The 19693-nt window shown below is 33.9% G+C and overlaps 4 protein-coding genes and 1 non-coding gene across 6 annotated transcripts; 3 read left to right on the forward strand and 2 right to left on the reverse strand.

Moving 5' to 3' along the window:
* Positions 1-2646: 2646 nt before the first annotated feature.
* On the reverse strand, positions 2647-5570 carry LOC107955505 (uncharacterized protein At5g39570). The gene is made up of 2 exons (XM_016891295.2): positions 3898-5570; positions 2647-3009 (listed from the first exon to the last, which is right to left on the reverse strand). The coding sequence occupies exons 1-2, from the start codon at positions 4921-4923 to the stop codon at positions 2914-2916; spliced, it is 1122 nt and encodes a 373-aa protein (XP_016746784.1). The 5' UTR covers positions 4924-5570; the 3' UTR covers positions 2647-2913.
* An 879-nt stretch (positions 5571-6449) lies between these two features.
* LOC107955504 (vesicle transport v-SNARE 13) lies at positions 6450-9404 on the forward strand. Of its 2 annotated transcripts, none has more exons than XM_016891294.2 (6): positions 6450-6680; positions 6777-6911; positions 8253-8311; positions 8408-8596; positions 8701-8871; positions 9124-9404. In XM_016891294.2, the coding sequence occupies exons 2-6, from the start codon at positions 6818-6820 to the stop codon at positions 9274-9276; spliced, it is 666 nt and encodes a 221-aa protein (XP_016746783.1). In that variant the 5' UTR covers positions 6450-6680; positions 6777-6817; the 3' UTR covers positions 9277-9404. The 2 variants fall into 2 exon arrangements, with proteins under 2 accessions (XP_016746783.1, XP_016746782.1); XM_016891293.2 differs by having other exon boundaries at positions 6576-6680; positions 6780-6911.
* Positions 9405-9487: 83 nt separating this feature from the next.
* Positions 9488-11723, forward strand: LOC107955503 (pentatricopeptide repeat-containing protein At5g15340, mitochondrial). The gene has a single exon (XM_016891292.2). The coding sequence runs from the start codon at positions 9692-9694 to the stop codon at positions 11576-11578; it is 1887 nt and encodes a 628-aa protein (XP_016746781.2). The 5' UTR covers positions 9488-9691; the 3' UTR covers positions 11579-11723.
* A 491-nt stretch (positions 11724-12214) lies between these two features.
* TRNAA-UGC (transfer RNA alanine (anticodon UGC)) lies at positions 12215-12287 on the forward strand. The gene has a single exon. It is a non-coding gene; the product is annotated as a tRNA-Ala (tRNA).
* Positions 12288-12343: 56 nt separating this feature from the next.
* On the reverse strand, positions 12344-14855 carry LOC107955501 (uncharacterized). Its single transcript, XM_016891290.2, has 5 exons — positions 14576-14855; positions 14390-14476; positions 13015-13164; positions 12724-12921; positions 12344-12620 (listed from the first exon to the last, which is right to left on the reverse strand). Exons 1-5 carry the CDS (start codon positions 14780-14782, stop codon positions 12519-12521), a joined length of 744 nt encoding a protein of 247 aa, XP_016746779.1. The 5' UTR covers positions 14783-14855; the 3' UTR covers positions 12344-12518.
* Between the last annotated feature and the right edge of the window lie 4838 nt (positions 14856-19693).

Here is a 19693-nt window from a genome sequence, read left to right on the forward strand (position 1 = left end):
AATATTTACTCTTGTGCAACAAAACTTTTCTCACTTTTACAATTTAGTCCTTTATTGAATTAATATATCATAATATACTTCTCAATATTGACATAACTCAAAATTTCCCTTTTTGTCACTTTATTTCCTTATTTTACTATATCAAGGATATTATCTTACTGTAAAAATTTTCAGGGTATTACAAAAACCGAATTTACTTGATTGATTAAAAATAATAAAAAATTTCAACATTTGTAAGGAATATTAAGAGGGGATTCAAGTAATTAAAATTCTTATAGTCATTAGAAGTAGATCTCTACTTCATTTATACTTTTTATTTTTATAAAAAGAGATTTTGGAGAAACTTTGTTGATATTCTGATTGATCAATAAAATACGCTTTCTCTTACTTTCTATCCTTTTATTTTATAACACGTTATTAACATGATTTTCTTTTAATTGTTTTTCTCTTCATAAGTCACAAAAATATCCCAAAATTTATTGTTTTCAATTGCGTGTTAGAGCTACTACTATTGCACACTATGGGTAATCATTAAATCATTTAACCACTTTTTTTTCCATTTAGCAATACAAATTTCAAGGTAAAAAAAGAGTGGATAATCTCTTATTTTTAGATTTAAATTTTTTGAATAAAAAAATTGCAACCGTTTTTACATCGAGAATACAATGCAATTACATATGCAAGTTTGAGTAACCACAATAATTAAAGTATCCAAAATAATCATCAAGTAAAATTAAACTATTATAGCACAATAGGCTAAAAATCGATATAATCTAGACTAAAACCAACTAACAAATACTAATCGAACTAATCCAATAATCAAATTATTATATAAAAATATATTTTGAAATTTAAATCATAAAACCATTATTTAAGGCTTGCCTCCTATCATCCTTCCCTTAAACACGTTTACCAATCATTCAAAAACATTTGTTTGATAGATTTTTTTTTCTTTATAAGGAAAATTAAGTGGATGGAATTATTTTGGGAAATGAAAACGAGAGTATGAAATTGAAAGGTTCGTCCAACTAAAATTATAAAAATCTTAGAAACTACCACTCAACTGTTTACACGTGGCTTATGTTGCTAGAATATATGATAAACTATAAAATACTCACTTATGTTTGATTAAATTTATGTTTTGGTCATTGATATTTAACTTATTACAATTTTGTCACTAATATTATCAATTTGTAACATTTTAACCACTAATATATTATTCCACGATAAAGATGTTACAAAAGTGTACAAAAGTGTAATGTAGCACAAATTATATCATTAAATGCTGACGTGGTTTCCATCTGAAACCTGCATAATATAAACACTTTTTTTTAAAATATTTTTTGTAACCTTTCACTTTTATATATTACTTTATTTCATTTTTATTTTCTTATTCATTCCTTTCTCTTTAAAGCTCTCAAACACCAACCATCCCCCTAGTCTAAACCGGCCACCATTACCACCCCAAACCATCTCACCATGGTTCACCACCATTCACATTTTCCTTAACTCTCTCTTGGACCCTTGACAACCATCATCAACCTAAGCTACTCTCAACTGTTAGAAACATTCCACCACTTACCCCTCAAAAAAACACCAGCTAGACCCTAATTCTAAGCTCTCTCGCCACCATCTTTACCATTTTAGCTCACCCATCACACCTAAGAGACCATCACCAAGCCCCACTTCAACCATTCTCACCACCACAGTAAATCCTTTTACGGAACCAATCTCCTTTACCAACCTCAATACCACTTACACGTAAAATCAATAAACGCAATCAAATTTTTTTTAAAGGATATTCCCCGTTGTTCAAACAATGACATGCAAATCAACGAAAGGATTAGAAAAAAAAAAGGAAGAAAAATAAAGTAAAAAGAAAAAAAAGAGAGGAGACTTATCTTGAATCTACCATGCATGGCACTTGGAGCATTTATCTTCCAATCCGAATCGTGAAAAGGACATGCCCGACAAAATGAGCAACATACTATGAAAACAAGATAATCTAACGACCAGCAACGACATGATGACAGGAGGCTATGCAACTACGTTTATTTTAATTCTAGGAAAATCCATGATGATTTTGATGAAATGGAAGACATACTCAAAAAGAGCATGTGAAAACTAGTTTAGAAGGTGAAGTTTGAGCTCCACTGATCACTGGTGATGACAACCGGCACAATGACCCCACACCAAAGTTAATGGATTTTGGGTTTGGCCCATATGCATAAAAAAGAAACCTATTACATTAATATATATAATTTTTGTGTTAAATAGAAATGATGTGAAAGCCCCGTTAGCATTACTTGTATCATATTAGACTTTCCGTAACACATTTAACATTGGGTTATGGTAATGTTTCAGTGATTAAAATGTTATAAATCGATAATGATAACAATCAAATCATAATAAATTAAGCATCAATGACCAAAATTAACTATATTTGTAATTTACCCTTAAAATATATTACCCCATTAAATATTATTACACCATTCATAATATGAATTTAATCCTATACGTTACCCTATTGTAAATAAATGGATCTTCTTGCAGGGTTTCAGTGTGATAAATGGCCAGAATACTTTGTAAATAAAAACTTCTGAGCATTATATCCTATCGTAAATCGTTATAAGCAAGAACATCACATGCGTAAGCATTTTATTATATCATAAGCATTAAGTAGTTAACATGCAAGTAGATCATGGCAGTATATTATCATCATCAGATTGATAATCAACAAGCGCAATTGCGCTAACCCTAATGTTCGGGCATTTTATTGACGATCAAACACTGACACACACACAAAAAGCACACGGAAATGGTAGAAGAAACGATCAAAGGTGGCATGCCTCGATCATTTATTTAATAGCTATTACTGCAGATTTCCATTTGTAGAGGGAATGGCCAGTCTGACTAGTCGTCATAGTCATCGTGGCGCTTATGGTGGTGGTGCTTATAGCGGTGGTGGTGACGCTTCTCTTCATCATCATCATCACTGTCGTCATCGCCCTGCAATGTTAACAAATGAGATTTTAGAAAAAGCAAGCAATCGTAAACATGAACGGACTATGATAACATAATTCACCACACAAATCCAAATTTCCATTATACGATAGTATAAATCTTCTAAACTTAGATTGCTTCCAAATCACCGAGATGATAAAGATGATAGAAAAGAATTGAATCTATCAAGGCATCAGAAGAATATAATGCAACAGATGAATCAGAGAAAACTAATGCAATTGACGAAGCAGCTATTTGGTCTTTGCCTCGTGCAGATTCTCAGCTGCCAATACGCAGGTGCAGGTTGGCTGGGATAGATTCATAAATATGATACAGAACAACAGAAGAAATTCAACCAACACAAACACCAACACCAAGCTACAAGAATGGAAGTGCTACATTGCATCAAGGATACTAATGGATAGAGACTTTCCAAATGACGAACATAGCAGCTAGTTCTGCTAATACTACAGACTGGAATGGAATAGTTGGTAGACTCAAAGCAGCTTCTATCAAGTTTTTGTACCACGAAACTACGGCTATATCACAAACAACCACTAATGGATTTTCATGTTACTGGTACATGCTAAATCAACAGACAAGAAAAATATTCTACTCAATTTCAACTCTAATTCAATGGTTGATAATAATCAAACAAATCAGACATTTTCAACCACATCCTACATAATACTAAACCATTACAGCAGGATCGATCACCCTGATCTATCTCAGCTTTATAGTTAAGGGGCATAAATCTCAACAAGCAAAGAATATAGAGTCTAGAATAGCAAGAACAAGGAAATCTAACATCATACAATTAGCAAAGTCATCAAAGAAACACTAAATCAACTTGGGTTTTTCTCCATTAAATTAAATCGAATTAAGGCTACTCACATGTTTCTTGCGGCCATATCCTTCTTCCTCGGATCTACCATAACTTGGCTTCCTATATCCTTCTTCCTCCTCCTCGGATCTACCATAACTTGGCTTCCTATATCCTTCTTCCTCTTCCTCGGATCTACCATAACTTGGTTTCCTCTCATACCCGGACCCGTATTCAGTCTCTGTTCTACCTCCATAACCCGATCCATACTCGCCCTCAGTCCTCTGTCCGTATCCGGTTCCATATTCGGATCCGCCTCCTTCATACTCTGCCTTTCGGCCATACCCAGATCCGTATTCAGATTCGGGTTCACCATAGCTGGGTCTCCTCCCATATTCGGATCCATATTCACCGTGCTCTGGTTTCCTACTATACTCAGATCTGTACTCGGACTCTTGTTCGCCATATTCGGGTCTCCGGCCATACCCAGATTCAAATTCAGGAGGCGGAGGCTGCTCAAATTCGGGTCTCCGTCGATACCCAGATCCAAACTCAGGCGGCGGAGGCTGCTCAAATTCTGATCTCCGGCCGGATCCGAAATCCGGTTGATGTGAATGCTCATATGCCGGCCTCCGGCCATGCCCAGATCCAAACTCCTCAGGAGGCTGCTCGAATTCAGGTCTTCGGCCATAATCAGATTCAAATTCGGATCCGGGTCGTCCGAAATCCGGCTTGCGTCCATGACCAGATTCGAATTGCTCATATTCAGGTTTCCTTCCATAGTCACCAGATCCAGCACCAAAAGCAGGTGCAGGTTCGAATCGTCCAGGTCGGGGCTTGGGTTTAAGATAGCTACTGTATTCAGTTTCAAGAGCTTCGTCGGCATAAGCTAAGTGCGCGTAACCGGAAGAGAAATCGGGACGTGCATAATCAAAGTCGCCATCGGAGGGTGTAGCGGAAGGGTAGCAAGTCTCATCGGAGGGTTCCAAAGGACGACCGTAAGTTAGGTCAAGATTGTATCCACCACCGTAAGGCGTCGGATCAAATTCGTCGAACTCGTCAACGTCATCTTCGCCACCCCTCGAGTAGTACGGCATCTTTTCACTTAACTGTCGAAAGGAAAAAGTTGCTGCTGAAAATGAGCAAAATGGTGAGAAGTCTGCACTGAGGGTAAGCTGTTTAAATAGATAAATACAGGAGAGCTTGAATATAGGATCATAAGATTAGACAGCGACATCCATGGCAGGGATTTAGGAATTGAATAAAAACGGCTGCGTTTTGAGGGGAAACAGAGAATTGATTGATTTTTATCTTAATTTAATAATGATTATTATTAAATTGCCATTGCCGACAAGACGATGATGTCATGTTCATATTTGGGTTTGGTCTGAATTATCAAAATGTGGAAGATGCATTGAGCAACGTCTTTTGGGTTTTAGGCTTGCTTGCATGACTAAGGCTCAAAACGGGTTTCTGAAATTTTGGGAGTAGAGTAACTACAATTCTAGTGGACATACCTCCCATGTCCTTTGCTTTTCTAGCTTTTTATTCATTTTTCCTTCTTAGGACTTGGTTTGGACTTTGGGTTTTGCGGACTTTTTTTTTTTTATGTTTGTAGAATAGTATTGAGGAAGTAAATATTGTAAATACTGGTTCCGTCGGTATTGCTCATCTTTATGGTCTTGATGAAGTAATAGTAGGTGAATTAGTAAAATTTGAAGAGGGTATTATAGGCATTGCCCTAAATTTAAAATGAAATAATGTTGGTGTATATTTGATGATACAAGAGGGAAATTCTGTAAAAGCAACAGAAAAAATTGCTTAGATACCAGTGAGTGAAGTTTATGTTCCACCTTTATAAGCCAAATTCAAATAAAATCATTTTTTATATTACTATTATTAATTTTAAATATAAAAATATATTTATTAAGACAGTCGGAATGAATACGGGCAAATTATTATCTAATTTCAACTCAACTTATATATTTTTACTTTTTTATACCATTTCAAGTTTTCTATATTATTATTTTAAAATTAAAAATATAAAATCTAAAGAGATCTACAATAATGAAAATTACACCTCACCTCTCTATACTATCCCCAAATTTATGAGTTTGTTTAATTAGCAAATGAAATGTCTTAATTTAATTACATTCTGAGGTGTATTTTAAGTATACCTACATATTATGTAGTATTAAAGTATGATTGTATTTAGTTCATTTTACTTAAAAAAAATAGGTGAATTAATTTTTATATATTAAATTAAAGAGTAAATTAGTTATTTTTATTAAAAAATTGATCTATTTATATCGTTAAAAATTGTCGTGAGTAATAGAATAACTAGAAAGTAACACGTGGTACACTATATGTACCATATACTGATGTACAAAATCTAATTTTTAACAATAAAAATCGATAAAATTTTTAACCCAACAAACACTTTACTCTTTTATAGAGGTTAATTTTCTTTCTTTTTTTTTTTTGTCAAAGGGGAAAATGCAATTCAATCCCAGTAAAGGGGCCTCTTTGTTATTTTTACCCAATTTTCGTATAATTTCTTCAGGCATAATGACGGGCATAAACTACAGACACTAATCATACTAAGAGTTCAGGAAACTTGAACAGAGCCCCCATTATAACCACATGCTTTATCTACGTGTCAGCCACAGGCTTTGAAATTCCCAAAACTAATCACACTATCTGCGTGTCTTTATCATTACCCCCCCTACACGGAAAAGTAAAACGATAACCGTAAGAGACCAAAACCGCTGTCGTTTTGTCGTCTTTTATTTAAAATGAAAGGAGAAATTTGGAAAAGCCACCACTGAGGATCGATCGATCATCTTCCTTTCAGGTTTTCTCATACTCTCTCTAATTTCTTCTCTTTTTTTCCTTAAAATTTTCGATTATTCTTTTAGCTTATGTTTAATTTTATTTTACAAATTTTCAGTAGAATTTAAGGGGAATTTTTTTTGGAAAATAACTTAAAAGATGAGTGAAGTTTTCGAAGGATATGAACGGCAGTATTGCGAGCTATCTGCGAATCTTTCCAAGAAGTGTACGGCTGCTGTTGCTCTTACTGGAGGTTACAATTCAAATCTTTATACGGATAAACCTCTTTTTTGAATTATTTTTGTTAATTTCTTTATTTTTTTGCTCCTAATTGCGGATATGTGGTTGCATAATTCGTTATCTTCTTTCTAATTTGGCGTGAGGATTCTACTGATTTTTTTTCCTTTTTTCAGATTTATGCTCTGATTACAGATTGTATTTGATATTTTTTTCTCTTTAAAAAGAAAACTTAGAATGCTTAATTGGGAGATGTGAGAATGAAGAAAAGAAGATCCGATCTTTTTTCTCTACTTTGAGTTTTATATATATTAATTGTTTAATTAGTTAATAATTAAAATTAATCAAGATTTTCTCAGTTTGTAAGAATTCTTTTGAGGCATTAATGTAGATAAGGGGAAAGGTCTTGATTTTGGAACTTTAAGTTGAATATATTTAAGCAAAGAGTTTAAACGGTCTGAATTTTAGGCAATAAACCGAGAATTTAGAATGTTATCCTGATTTATAATGTTGGATTTATGCTGTTGGAATTAGGTTGCAGTTGGTGAACATATTGATGTGCTTTGACATTAGCTTTAAGAGGACTTTGATTTTGTACTAAGAAACTTTGAATGGATGTAATAGTTGCATTTTTCATTAGAATTTCTGAATTATCCAAGAATAATGATCCACAAGAGTTCGATAAAGAGTTTAGTATAAATGCATCTAAAAAGAATACACAGAAAGAAAATGGAAAAGGTAGAATTAAATTCAGCTGTCAATTGATAAAGGTTTGGCCTTGTAAACAATTATCATAGAGCTTATATGGCTTAGAGCTATTTTGATCGGGCTTTCATTTTTCTTTAGGTACCCTTGTCTGGCACATATCTAGATATGGGTATAAGGATATAATTTTCCCAGCCCTCTAGATATATGGAAAAATTTAGATAAAATTGAACATACTCATGTTGGATATATATATCCATATTAGACACTTACACTTGAGTCTGAGTAACTTGGGGTCTTAGGCTAAGAGTACCCGATTCAAGGGAAACAAAAAGATTAAATGCATCTCTACTTGGGAACAGAACTTTTAATCTTTTACTCCATTTTAATGAAAAAGATTGTGTCTGGTCACCTTTGCATCTTTTCTGTGAATTGGTGAATTTGTAAGGTGATACTGAAGATTTTGGTTGACAAACAATGCAGATACATGAGTCTGAATAAATTTACATCTGTTTTTGTTGAATGATGCAGTACGTTAGTTTGTTAATTCATCAGAGGTGTTCAATAAGAAACTTCTCAATTTGTTAGAGTATCAACCTCCATAATGAGCCAATTCTTGCTCAAATTTCTTATTTGTTCTTCTTATGTTCAGAGCAGAAGAAACAAAAACTTTCTGATGTAAGAGCTGGAGTGGAAGATGCAGAAGCTCTGGTATGATACCTGGTTAATTGTCTGTTTCAAATAATCATTTTTAGTTTTTCCTATATTTTGGGTGTTGAACTTGATGTTGCTATTTACATTTTTCAGATTCGAAAGATGGACCTCGAAGCAAGAAGTTTGCAGCCAAATGTTAAGGCTGTACTTCTTGCTAAGTTAAGGGAATATAAATCAGATCTAAACAATCTGAAAAGTGAAGTTAAAAGAATCGCATCTGGTAATTTGAATGCGGCTGCTCGAGACGAGTTGTTAGAGTCCGGCATGGCTGATACTCTCACGGTATCTTTTGGTTCGCCTACCCTCAGTTTAACTTGCTGTGGTTTTATCACTGGTCTTCTCTAATTAGGCTTTTGATTTACTTATAATTGATGACTATGCAACAGGCATCAGCTGATCAAAGATCAAGATTAATGATGACTACAGAGCGGTTGAATCAGAGCAGTGACAGAATTAAGGACAGCAGGAGAACCATGTTAGAAACAGAAGAGCTTGGGGTTTCAATCCTTCAGGATTTGCATTCACAGCGACAGGCTCTCTTACATGCCAATAACACGGTCCCTCCAATTCTCTATCATTAGCTTTACATTCTCGTATTTCAGTTGTAATGTCATTCAAGTTCACTATATCAAAGGCTTATACAATAGTTAGACCTTAAATCGTCTCATCTTATGATGTAATGGTTGATTGCAAACCTTTAGATTCCAAGAACTTGCTATGTCAAGGGCTTATATGGTAGATAGACTTCAAAATTTTGTATATTAAGCCTCAGCTATCTATTTGAAGTTGTGTTTCCCTTTCTATTGCAGCTCCATGGAGTAGATGACAACATCGGCAAGAGCAAGAAAATTTTGACAGCTATTTCTAGGAGGATGAGCAGGAACAAGTGGATCATTGGCACCATTATCGCCATCCTTATCATTGCGATCGCTCTTGTTTTGTACTTCAAACTTGCTAAATAGTCAATTATTTGTATCTTCGCCCTGTTGGTTCTGCTTGGTTTGTCTTTGTTTGTCCTTGCGAGCTTGTCCATGTTGAGTGCCAATATAAATGTATGCTTTGTTAATTCTAATGACTGAATTTTTCGTCACCTCAATTTTATGTGCTGACTTCCAAGAAATGGTTTTACGTACTCTCGCACCTCACCTTTGAAATATTCTGTTTTCTTAACATAGATTCAGTATTCACTGTTTTTAGGTTGTGATCGTATTATTTTTTTTGGTCCATAATATTTTTATGTTTTTCCATGTGTCACATCGGGTTTCAGATTTTTTTTTTTTAAATTAATGGACCGAGTTCTGTGATTCGCAGCTCAATCAACCAAGAATAATTATATACCATTTCGGTGTTCATTGTTGCTAAGCAAAATAAAGACAGATGAAATGGCCAATCCTGCGAGCCTTCCCCTCCTTTTCCCCTCGCTACCTGCGTCCCTTCATTCGCATATGTGCTCAACGATCTGCTCTCACCACTGGCAAAAAACTCCATGCCATGGTCCTCACTACGGGCCTTTCTACTACTGAAAATTCCTTTCTTCTCAACACCCTCCTCCACCTTTATGCATCTTGTGGTGATATATCATCTGCCCAGAAATTGTTCGATGAAATTCCCCACTCGAGCAAGGATGCTGCTGACTGGACTTCCCTCATGTCTTCCTTTTCTCGCCAAAATAGGCCTCATGATTCTTTACTTTTGTTTGCTCAAATGCTTGAAAAAGGTGCTGAAATTGATGATGTGGCGATGGTTTGCTTGTTTAGTGCGTGTGCATGGTTGCGGGATGTTGGGGTGGGGAGTCAGGGTCATGGACGTGTGGTGAAGATGGGTTTCGAAAGGAGGGTGAAAGTGTGTAATGCGCTGATGGATATGTATGGCAAGTCTGGGATGGTGGAAGAGATGAGAAGTGTTTTCAGTGAGATGAAGGAGAAGAATGTTGTATCATGGACCGTGGTTTTGGATGGGGTGTTGAAGTGGGAGGGTGTAAGTAATGGAAGGGAGGTGTTCGATGATATGCCACATTGCAACGAAGTTGCATGGACAATAATGATTGTTGGTTATGTAGGGAATGGATTTAGCAAGGAAGGCTTTTTGCTTTTGAGCCAGATAGTGTTTCATTTGGGTATTAAATTGAATTATATAACACTTTGTTCTTTATTGTCAGCTTGTGCACTGTCTGGAGATGTGGCGATGGGTAGATGGGTTCATGTTTATGGCTTGAAGATGATGGGGATGGAGATGGACATCATGGTGGAAACTGCCTTGTTGGATATGTATGCCAAATGTGGCAGGATAGATACTGCAGTCAAAGTTTTCAAGTGCATGCCTCGAAGGAATGTGGTGTCATGGAATGCTCTTCTTAGCGGGTTAGCTATGCACGGAAGAGGTCAACTTGTGATCAATATGTTCCCAAGGATGATCAAGGAAGTTTTGCCAGATGATTTAACCTTTATCGCTATTCTAATTGCTTGCAGCCATTCTGGTATGATAGATCAAGGATCATATTATTTTAATAGTCTCCAATCTGTGTATGGTATAACACCTAAGATCGATCACTATGCTTGTATGGTGGATCTACTTGGAAGGGCCGGTCGTTTGGAGGAAGCTGAGACATTGATAAACAAAATGCCAATACCTCCAAATGAGGTTGTTTTGGGATCTCTTCTGGGTTCCTGCAATTCACATGGAAAGCTACAATTAGCCGAACGCCTTCTTCAAAAGCTCATTCTGATGAATCCTTGTAACACAGAATATCATACCCTGCTTTCAAATATGTATGCATTGGCAGGTAAGCCAGACAAAGCTAATGCCCTTCGGAAAGTTCTTAAAACTAAAGGAATTAGTAAGGTTCCTGGAATGAGTTCTATCCATGTAGATGGCCAACTTCATCAGTTCAGTGCAGGTGATAAATCACACCCGAAAACCCGGGAAATTTATATCATGTTAGAAGATATGATTCAAAGGTTACAATCAGCGGGTTATGTTCCGAATCTGTCTGCACAAGTGTTTCCTGGGGACGATGCTGGGGTCGAGTTGGAGAAGGAGCAGGCATTGTTTTCGCACAGCGAGAAGCTGGCAGTCTGTTTCAGACTTCTAAGCACAAAACCTGGTAAGCCTCTGTATATTTTCAAGAACATACGCATATGCCGTGACTGTCATGCTGCCATTAAGATTGTTTCCAAGATATACGATCGGGAAATCATAGTCCGAGATCGGAACCGGTTTCATTGTTTTAAGCAGGGATCATGTTCTTGTTCTGATTTCTGGTGACCATTGCATTGAGTGAAACTAACTTCTAAATTAGGCTTAAACATTTAGTCCTTGGACCTGTACCATGCCAAAAATATTGCTCTTTCTGTCCCCCCAATACAAAGATGTATTTATTCCCATTGTTTTAGCATTTGATTTAATTTTATATTTGATGTCTACATTTCCCCGCGGTTACAATCACATCCACATCGACTCACTTAATAATCATATTGTATTGAAGGCATAATGGTAAATTTAATTTTCAACATATATATATATATTTGTCAATTAGGTTTTTATATTTATTTTCAATAAATTTAGTTATTATCTTTCAAAAAAGTCAAATCAATTTTTTAGCGGAAATAGTGACTACAAAATTATTTTTTTAATGATGTTGCGTGATAATTTATATGATCATTCACATGTACTTCATATTGAGATAATAATATTTGTACACATGAATTGTATGCAAGTTGCCATATTTAAAATTTTAACATAAGTCAAAATTTACATTTAAAAAAAAAGAACAATTTGAAAAAAATTTTAAATGTTAACGGTTAAATTTAACTCTTTTTAGAAGATTGAGAGTTAAATATTAAAAAAATAAAAAATAACAAATGGGGCATTTAAAGTTTAATTTGACTAAACAATTAACATGGGGATGTAGCTCAAATGGTAGAGCGCTCGCTTTGCATGCGAGAGGCACGGGGTTCGATCCCCCGCATCTCCATTTTTTTTATTCATTCTTTTCAATTATATTTATCAATTATCAATAATATCCCTACAAGTCAGATATTCCAAATAAATAATAAATCAGTATCCCCAAACAACAATGGTGTTAGACTTTCTCTAACTTTGTAAGTTCTTATTTTTCTCACATCTTAAAATGGCAATGCATATCAATGCAACAGTTTTTTTACTCTGTTACTTTCAAATTTGCTGAAGATGTGGAAAACCCGGCCTATACGCGTTTACCGGATCTCTCCCTCTTGAATTTGCTATAATCCGCGAGCAAGCTACCGTCTACTTTCTGCTTCATGCTCTCAACCAGCTTTGTCATTACCTGTCAACAATACGACTTCCTGAGATTCGTCACTAAAATCATGCACAACATATTGAATTCAAAGAATTGCTTATGGTATGAAGGTTTTTTTTGATGTTCTGACCCCTTTTCCGAGACCCTCACGAATATTCTCGGGAACCAGAGCGAGTGCAGGAGGAAGGATGAATTTTACGTGCATCTCTAAATGACCCTTAAGCCTGCTTCTATGTCTTCTTCTATCAGGGTATAATGTTCCTTTCACAATAAGTGTGAAATGAGATGGATCAACAACATTATCAAGCCCTTGAAGCTCCCATCTTGTCTGCAAAACACGAGCTTTGTATCGTATAAGAGGAATGGATGATTCACATAAAAATTAAAGAACTTTCAGTGCAATGTGCAAAGCTTTGTTTACAATGTCGAGCTCGAGAACTTTTGTGATATCGTGAGGCACTTCCGGTGGGTAATCTCTACCTCCTGATTTGCATCTCAACCTTAAGTCCACTACCGGCCATACATTTAGAACCAATAACTGCAGAGGCAACATCTGAATTCTCCATTCGTCCTGCACAAGTTTGACAACCACAACTACACGTGAGCATGAGGTTCATAACTGGTACTTATATGTTAGCATGAGATACACGTGGCACATCACAAGTTATGAACCTCCAAAACCCCAAGCTTGTATCGAGGAATAATGTCTTTCGGATCATGCCATCTAAGAAAATGGAACAACTAGAAAATCTATTAACTCAAGGCTTAGCTTATCTAGCATTTATGGTCAAATTTTCTTAGAAATAATGCACTTCTTTCCATTACATTGTTGCAGTTCTTTAAGTCCTCGGCAAGTGACAATGTGTTAAAGGCCGGTGTAGTCAAGTTTTTCGCAGTCAACTAAAGCTATGTGAACAAGACAGACAATATTAAATCAGCCAAGTACTTTCAAGCCTTTGCCTAGTTCAAACAGCATACAAGAACATATGAATTTTACTGTTGAACAATAAGCCAATTACTACCAAAAGATTGCTGCTTGAATGACTCAAGTTAACTACGATTTCTTCATTTCTCTTTCATTCCTCATTAGGAAATAATATTAGTTCTTCAGACTCCAGCTACCATGGAAACGAAGACCACAAAACAGGTATAAGTGTCGGATAAGGTATGTGTTCCACAAACGTATGTTCAACTTTATAAGTTTTTTCACGTATTTAGAGAGTACTTCTCTTAAAAGAGAGAGAGAAAGGGCACTTGGAGGGTCATCTCCAAATATGTGTTGGACATAGGTTCTTCAAGGAAAAAAAGACAAGTGGGAGGAAGAAATATAGCTCATTCCACCATGTGGAAACCCAACACGCACCAACAAAATGCCCATTTTAAAAGGAAACAACAATCTTTGTTGTGTCAAAGCCTAGCAAAATAGCTACCAGTTCATCAAAATATTGTATTCAATAACATAATCCCTTTTTTTCTGGATTATTAATTCTTTTACTAAATTTGTAGTTTTGGCTACAATAATACATTTTGCAGGCTTCTTACTCTAGTGAAAATAAAACCAATTCTGGATTTCTTTTTTCGGAAGGGAATGGGGTAATATAATTCGAGTCTGTATAAACAAGTATATGCTAAAAGCTATAACACCATTTCTGAATTATTGTTGCAGCTGTGTGCAAATGAAAAATGTATAAATATAATATATCATGATATACCCACACTTACCCAAATGGACTAATATAAGCTCAATACAACAACCATAACTAAGGAAGAAAGCCAAAAGAAAAGGAAAGAAAAACCTGATTAAGCTGTTGGCTCCTATCTTGGTCAGGAAACATTGCCTTAAAAATTCTGGGTTTATCCTCCAAATATTCATCAAACAAAGCCTGTTCAAGAAATCAACCCCACCCACCCACATTCACCAACAACATTTATTAATCAATACCCATTTCATATATAAGCAAGAAATGAGTTAATGGGGTTACCCCAGGAATCTCATAAAGAGGGATATCAGTGGAAATTCTTGCAGAATATGTAGCTGCTAACTCATTTCTGATCAAGTATTTGTGTGCTTTGGACTTGATATTTGCGTGGCATTGGAATTCGGGTTTCTTCAGCTTCACTTGCCCTTTTCCATTGCTGAAATTTTCAGCTCTAAAAGCATGAAATGAAGAAACAATAACTTCACTCATTATCTGGAATTTCCTTTTCGAAATTCAAAGTTCGGAAAATAAAGACTTAATTTTTTTTATTTTTTTTGGGTCCATTGATTGATTAAGAGAGTGAAAGATAAGCATATCTGATGTGTCACTATTTTTGCTTACATGGCATTGGCATGTTGTTTGGAGATTACATGCGTGAGCAACTCTAAAATAGTAGGCCACTATGAAATAATTAATATTTTTTATTTTTATTTTTATTTTTATTTTTATTTTTAAGAATTTAAATTATTTCTTTTTTTTGGAGTTAAAAAATTCAAATACAATTAGAATTTTATGTTAAATTTATTAGTGTTACGTTTTGAAATTAAAAAAAAAATTCAATATTCATGTAATAAAAAAATAATATTGTAATGAATTTAAATTTAACAAAAAAAATTATAATGTTAATTCTTAAAATTTTACGTCAATATTTTAATAAAAAAATATTTAGACTAACTAATGACATTATAAAAGTTGAGGTACCAAACTATGTCAAAATTTAATATATAGATATTAAATCTCAAAATTAAGTGTAGTATAAAGACCAAAACCGAAATTTAAGTATTGTGAATAGAAACAATATGAAAAAGGGATATTTGTCAATAGAAACAATAGATAAACTACACCCGAGATCACTAAACTATTAGTAAGTTTACGTTCTAATCATTCAACTTTAAAAAGTTACAAAATGATCGTTGAACTATTAAAATCACTCTTGTATGGTTTTTTCCGTTCGCACTGCCTGCACCAATTGATAGTTTTTCTTCCCCTTCTCTTCTAAGTCTAGTTCCTTTCATGAAATAGTTTTAAACGTCATAAATCTATGGATCAAAATCCAAACAACTTTCTTCTTCAATCTCCGACGCTAACTATCAGATAATTTTTGTATCTTATACGAGCTTACGAAAGTTCTTTTACTAACTCGAAGTCGAATTAGGACCAAATTGTAAAGTTTTTAAAATATCAGGTTAACGTTGTAACTTCTAAGGTTCCTTCTCGCGACGCAACTCATTGATTTAATCTCGTCGCAGTATTAAGAGGCCAATGTCACGACGTGACCGTTTGTTTCCAAAAGATCCAATTAGATACCTATTCAATTTACCCAAACATACAAGCTAATTCTTCCATTCATTCAAGTAAGTAAAAACACCATAATCATATGCTCATTTCTATGCATTTAACGCCACTTTACGTATACATTACATCAAACACCATTCCTATTTGCTACCAATGACATTTTCCACATACCAACTATTTGACCATTTAGTAGCAATTCATTACATCCAACCTAAATATCACATATGCATACCAATTTCATTTCAACTTCAACAATCTCAATACACAACATAAACAATACCAATCGGCCATATCAAGTTAACCATTACTAGCCTAAATATCAAAACAAAAAGGACTATACAAACATTGTTGAGTCGAGGATCACTAGCTGAATGCTGAATCATGTCTCAGGCTTCGAGATTTACCTAAACCTGCGCATAGAATAAACAAATCATACGCTGAGCAATAAAGCTAAATAGTACTTCCATGATTTAAGTCAATATAACATAAGTGCTAAACAAATGAATATAATCAATTCAAGTTCAATTTTTAGCCATATCACATACACATACATGCCAAAAGCTATCAATATAATATGAAATATGCATATAACCATTTTTATACATCAACTCATTTTATATTAACATTTAACTCATTTTATATTAACATTTAAACTTATTATATCATGCCATTCAATGTTACAGTAAAATTGACCAAATCATACCATTTGTTAAGTGCCAATCTTTATCAAACATGTATACCTTTGACATTAAACTATTCAATTTTCATGTTCAATCAATACCATTATCCAGTTAACTTACCATCTGAATCTCTTTCTGGAGTTTATTGACTCATTCATATTTAATATTGTTCCTAGGGTTCGATTCTAAACAGATTGCATAATCTTTTATATACTTCCTTATCGTGAATTATTTATATGCACTCATATAGTTTCATATTATCACATCATTCCATATACTATTATCAATTCACAATTTCATACCATTTCAATTCAAATCATACATTATAATAGTTTACCAAAATTCATTTAATTTCATTTTCCGATTTCAAGTTTTGATTTCAATGTTTTGCCTAATAGAACTATAGTAAAACGGACTTGGATACACAAGTGAACTACATCACACCAAGATAGCTCATATGAACAAAACTACAGCACACCAAAGCACCGAAGTGCCAAGCCCGTAGGCATCAAATGCATGTTCATATACAAATACATCCCTTCACCACACCATAGTCTCCGTAGAGACAAATAATATCGATGATCTGCAAGAGATTCTGGATCTCGATATAACCTGTCATAACCTCCATATCATCAAATATCCCGTATAAACGCGCATAAGACCTTATTGGCATGCCAATCGTATCCTAACCTTTTACTAAGTTCACACGGGCATCAAATATTCATATTTGCATTATCATACCCTGTAATCATTTCCATTTACCTATCATAGTCTGTAATCGGTCACATTTTTTATTTTCATACCTTGTACATTGTACTATCACATAACAATCATTAATCTCATTTAATTTCAATTCAATCCAATTAATATATAATTTCACATTCAATTTCAAAATCACATTTCAATTCATCATCTACACACAATATCTCATATCATATAGCATGTTTCAAGCCATTCTTATATTCCAAATCATGTCCTGCTAAATCATACAACTTTTCATTTTATTCAATTCAGTCCACTATCTCGATAATCAATATCAATCATAGCAAATCAATCCATATGATCATTATTAACAACCTTGATACTCAATCATGTAATATAACATGAACATTGTAACACCCCTAACCCGCATCCGTCATCGGAACAGGGTTATAAGATGTTACCGAAGTTTACGGAACAATTATACAAAAATTCCATTATTTACCTATATTCGCATCAAAGCTGTCTACTCGAGTCATATTCACTAAATTATTTATATCTGGAGCTAAGGAACTTTAAATTAAGATCCGCTAATTTTTCTTAAAACTAGACTCACGTATCTTCCTAGCATAAAATTTTCAGATTTTTTGGTTTAGCCAATAAGTACAGTTTATTCTTTAAAAGCTCCCCTGTTTCACTGCTTGACAGTTCCAACCACACTTCACTAAAATTTAATTATATCTCTGTACATAATTCAAATAATGTTATCGGTTGTTTCTACTGAAAATAGACTCATTAAGGAATCTAACCATATAAATTATGTCCAATAATTATTTTTTTACAATTTTTAATGATTTTTACAAGTTAGAACAGGGGATCTCGAAATCACTCTGACCTTATCTCACAAAACTTCAAATATATCCTGATATGAAAGTCTTTTGCTTACACCGTTTCTTCTATGTAAAACTAGATTCAATAGGATTTAATTTCATATCCTATTCAGCCCCTAATTAAATTTTCATAATTTATGGTGAATTTTCAAAGCCAAACTACTGCTACTAACCAAAAACTGTTTTAGTACAAAATATTGTTAACTAGTTTATAACATCTTTACTTCAATTCATTTAAACTCTATACATGCCATATAAATATTTAAACATAAAACAAAAGCTACCGGAATTGATCTGGATAGTGTGCCTTGTTGTGTTGATCCGATCTACCAACTTCACTTCAATTCAATCTACATAAAAATATCAAACAAACACAAGTAAGCTTATTGAAGCTTAGTAAGTTCATAGGTTTAAAAGTAATGCTTACCAAACATAATATTTCCAAACAATACCAAAACATTTACTAAAGTTTTCTGCCATTCACAACCACTGTTATAATACTTCACATTGTTGAGCTCAACATTAACAACTACTCAATCTCTTTCATTTGGTTCACTTCTCTTGTATTACATATTATCAAATTAGGAAACGACTTACGAAATTGAGTACGTCGTTGTTCAGTGCCACGATTCATAACTCAGTATGGTTTTCCTCATTGAAACACCATACCTACATTTTACAACTCGGTATGGGAAATGCCATACCTACGTTTCTTAACTCAGTATGGATTTGATAATACCATACCTACATTTCACAACTCAGTATGGATGATACCATACCTACATTTCACACTTTGCCATGGAACAACCATGGTCTTATCCTTCAATTCATCACATGTCACGATACAAATGTACTCAATCTTGCATTTTTCCTAATTTGCATTTCCACATTTATTCTTTCATTAACAAAATTTTCACAATCCCACAACAAATTCATATATAATAACACATTACATCATTCAATCATTCACAAATAAACATCTAAATTCAACCATATGAACTTACCCGGCTGATTTGTAGAAGATATTAAAATTTAAGGATTATTCCGCAACTTTTTCTTTTCCTCGTTCTACTTTGGATTCTTGATCTATAATATAAAATATTTTCACTCATTAGCATTTATTTGATTTCTATTTCATTTCACAATTTATGCTCTTCAAATTTTGAAATTGTACTTTTACCCCAAAATTTATAATTTTTACAATTTAGTCCCTGCTCAATTCACCCATCAATTGAACTAATTTTTCTCAATCAACACTTTATTTTATCATTTTAAACTATTTCAAAACCTTGGATATTCATAATTTCAACACCAACCTTCAATTCACAACTTTTTCACAATTAGGTCCTAAATACCATTTTCTATCAAAATCACTTAATAATACCACCTTAATATGAAATTAGAACTTAAATTTCATAATAATTCATCATAAAATTCCCTTACCCATCCAGGATAACTTCCAATTTCACCCATAATATCAAAAACTAATGAATTCTATAAGTGGACCTAATTGTAAAAATCATAAAAACATAAAAATTATCAAAAAAAGAAAGAAT

This window comes from Gossypium hirsutum, chromosome A07 (assembly GCF_007990345.1).
Source record: "Gossypium hirsutum isolate 1008001.06 chromosome A07, Gossypium_hirsutum_v2.1, whole genome shotgun sequence".
Taxonomy (NCBI): domain Eukaryota; kingdom Viridiplantae; phylum Streptophyta; class Magnoliopsida; order Malvales; family Malvaceae; genus Gossypium; species Gossypium hirsutum.